The 3,924-nt window shown below is 43.1% G+C and overlaps 1 protein-coding gene across 1 annotated transcript; it reads left to right on the top strand.

Moving 5' to 3' along the window:
• Nucleotides 1-367: 367 nt before the first annotated feature.
• LOC110890415 lies at nucleotides 368-1,273 on the top strand. Its single transcript, XM_022138027.1, has one exon. The coding sequence runs from the start codon at nucleotides 368-370 to the stop codon at nucleotides 1,271-1,273; it is 906 nt and encodes a 301-aa protein (XP_021993719.1).
• Nucleotides 1,274-3,924: the final 2,651 nt, after the last annotated feature.

Here is a 3,924-nt window from a genome sequence, read left to right as displayed (position 1 = left end):
GATCGATTTTGGCAAGAATTGGGAGAAGCATCTACCGCTAGTAGAGTTCTCCTACAACAACAGCTACCACACTAGTATTCAGGCAGCACCTTTTGAGGCATTGTACGGTCGTAAATGCCGGTCACCTCTTTGCTGGGCAGAAATCGGTGATAGTCAAATCACGGGCCCAGAGATGGTGGTAGATACAACGGAAAAGATTGCCCAGATCAGACAACGCATGGCGGCAGCTCGTGACCGTCAGAAGAGTTACGCTGATAGGTATGCAAATACACTCTATGGGTATTTTTTGGGTAAAAGGTTAGCGTTTCCGGTGGTTGATTTTTTTGCTAAGAACAACTGGGTTAAGTATGGTCTAACGAGATTGATGATGAATGCGAATGGATTCTTCTTCTTTAAGTTCAACACTAAGGAAGGGATGGACAAGATGTTAGAGGATGGGCCATGGTTGATTAGGAATGTTCCGATTATTTTGAAGGAGTGGTCGGCCTCTACCAAACTTGAGAAAGAGGATATTAAAGCTATTCCAGTGTGGGTTAAGATGCATGATGTGCCGTTAGCGGCATATACTGAGGATGGTCTTAGTTTGGTTGCTTCTAAGTTAGGGGTGCCTAAGATGTTGGATTCGTATACTGCCACGATGTGTGCTGAATCCTGGGGTAGAAGTAGTTATGCCAGAGCTCTAATTGAAGTGCAGGCGGGGACTGATCTAAAAAGAAGTGTTACTGTTGCAGTTCCATCTTTAGATGGTAATGGCTATTCTAAGGTGGAGGTCAAAATTGACTATGATTGGGAGCCTTTAAGGTGTTCTTCTTGCTGTGTTTTTGGTCACGATGATAATTCGTGTCCTAAGAGCCCTCAGGTAAACATGGGCGGGGATACTGAGAAGCAGAAAAATGATGATTTTCAGGTCGTAGGAGCCAAAAAGAAAAAACCTAATAATCAAGGGCTTCATATGAAAAACCAGAAGCCAAAGGTTGTTTACAGGCCAGTTGTCAACCCTAAGCCCAAATCGTCCTCAAAGAGCCCGGTGCAGAATCAGGTTTTAACGTCTAACCCGTTTGAAGTTCTAAAGGATGATAATGGTAATCAGGGAGGTTCTACTGGGGGTCGAGTGGAGAAGAAACCGTCTACGGACAGGGAGGATTCGGATGAAGAAGTGGTGGAGGAAATCTACAATGAAACTAGTAAATTTATGACATCGGGCATTCATCATTCTTCTTCGTCTTCGAAAGCAGGGGCAAGCACCTCTTCTTCCAAATTCTCGAATGGATAGGCTTTCTGCATTCCGTCTGAAGGGGCTGCTGTTTTGCGGCTTTTTTATATTCGATGATGGTGGTTGAAGTTTATGGTTGTGTTTTTTTTGTTTTGGTTTGTCTACTAGATGTCGTGTCTTGATGTATAGTAGACTAGGTCAAGTGGTGAGATAGGTCTTTGGTTTTTATTTGTTCTACATATATGGGGCATGTCCTGTATATGAATTAGTGTGGAACACATCCACACTACTTGTACTTATTCGCGGTTGCATTTTTTAATAGATTCACCGGGGTAACCCTTTACCCAAAAAAAAAAGAGTTACGCTGATAAGCGTAGGAAACCATTGGAATTCCAGGTCGGTGACCGGGTTCTACTTAAAGTCTCACCCTGGAAGGGTGTGGTTCGCTTTGGTAAAAGGGGCAAGCTTAATCCACGATATATCGGACCATTCGAAATTACCGAGAAAATCGGTAAGGTTGCTTATAGATTGAACCTGCCTGAAGAACTGAGTGCGGTACACAACGTATTCCACGTATCTAATCTGAAGAAGTGTCTATCAGATGAAACGCTCGTAATTCCTTTCAAGGAACTAACTATTGATGAACAGCTACACTTTACTGAGGAACCGATTGAGATCACGGATCGAGAGATCAAAATCCTCAAACGTAGCCAGATACCTCTTGTACGAGTCCGTTGGAACTCGCGAAGTGGCCCAGAGTTTACCTGGGAGCGGGAAGACCAGATGAAGCACAAGTATCCCCAGTTGTTCCCAAACGAAAACCCCAGCACTGAAGCTGCAACTGAATTTCGGGACGAAATTCCCAACTAACGGGGGGATGATGTGACACCCCGTTGAAACGTTTTCACTTACACTAACTTACCAGTGACTGCCTTAACTTTCGGGACGAAAGTTCTTAAAACTTGGGGATAATGTGACACTTCGGGTTTTCCCGAGCAACCATCTCTGTATTTAATCAACGTGTATATATATGATATTGAATGAAAGTTTGTGATTCTCCGTGACGTGCTAATTGTCGATAACATGTATGTATTATATATATATTTATATAGATAAAGTGTGTGAGTGTGTGCATGTGTGTGAGGTGAGCCGAAACCATGACCCAACTCGAGACCCCTTGGTCTCGAGTGAACAGTAAGACATATTAGGGGCCGGTTTGGTTTGGGCCATGTGAAAGCCCAAGTCGCAACACCCTAAGCCCACTCGAGATCTTATATAAACCAACCCTCCCATCCCTTAACCATTTTTACAACACTCCTCTCACAACACTCTCACTCTCTCTCTCACTCTCTCACTAAACCTTACAAGCACCAACATTCACCTTCATCCTCTTCATACTCGGATACAAACCGGAAACACCAAGCCCTCGGATCAACTCGAACATCTCATTAGGAAGATCATCCCTCTTATCCTTCATCAACCGGTTAGTGGATTTTTGAGGATTACTATGACTTCTTGGTTGATTTATGAATTATGTTAACCAAATAAGTGATATGTGCTTAATAGAAATGTTATTGATTGTGATAAGTTTCATTCCTATTATAGATGTGAAGCCGAAGAGGGTGAATATTATGTGTTTATATGTTCTTGTGTCTTACATGCTAGAAATAGGATCAAGTATGAAATCTAGTTGGGTAACTTGGCATGTTTCGAATGTTTTGGATGTTTGTAACGTAGGGCTGCTAGAAATGCCGATAATATTACAAATGAAAAGTGGAAAATACTTGTTTTGGGTCGGTTAAATGATAGTCTAGACATGATGAACATTTGGTGATTTTGATGAACAATTTGAATATGTTATGAACATGATGAATATTTGAAATTCTGCTTGTTTGATTTGTTTTGGGTTGTAATCAGACAAGGAAACATGTTTAGTGGGGATAGTACACAAATTTCATGAAAATGCAATTCTATTGGTTAGTACTGTCGACAGGTTCTAGAAGATTCTGTGCACGTAACTGCGGTTGCGAGTCGGAACCTCTGGTTGCGACTCGAGACCAAGGCATGACAACTCGAGATCTCCTAGTTGCGACTCGAGATTGCGACTCGCAAGCAGCACACTCGAGACCAGGCATGATGAACCGCAACCGAGGTTGCGAGTCGGAACCTCTGGCTGCGACTCGAGACCAAGGCATGATAAGCCGAAACCAGAGTTGCGAGTCGGAATCCCCCGGTTGCGACTCGAAACCATGCATTACGAGTCGAAACCGCCCTTGTCTCGACTGGGCTGCCTTAGTGTTATTGGGCCGTGACTTGTTGGGCTAACTGTTGACTGGACTGCATGTGTATCTGTTACTGTTTGTTGTGTAGATGTTAGGCAGGCCCAATAACCCAACTGTTTGTATGCTTGTATGCTAAATGTGTTTATACGTGTTACTAATACATGATTACGTGTACCCCAACTTGACCTATATTTGGTGACCATGCTAGGACGTGGTGACCAACGTGATTGACCGGGTATTTAATCTACCGAGCAACCCAAGGTGAGTTCACAACCTAAAGCATGCGTTCCCGGTGGTTTGGGGAAACGGAACTACAAACAACACTATCCCCTATGAGGGATACAACTTACTTTTCTTCCCTTGTTATTGGGAACCTTTGGTTAATTACTATTTATACGGATTGCAACTAACGGCACTAAACGAAACTCT

This window comes from Helianthus annuus, chromosome 2 (genome assembly GCF_002127325.2).
Source record: "Helianthus annuus cultivar XRQ/B chromosome 2, HanXRQr2.0-SUNRISE, whole genome shotgun sequence".
In the NCBI taxonomy this organism is placed as follows: domain Eukaryota; kingdom Viridiplantae; phylum Streptophyta; class Magnoliopsida; order Asterales; family Asteraceae; genus Helianthus; species Helianthus annuus.
This window is presented reverse-complemented; position numbering and strand designations above follow the sequence as displayed.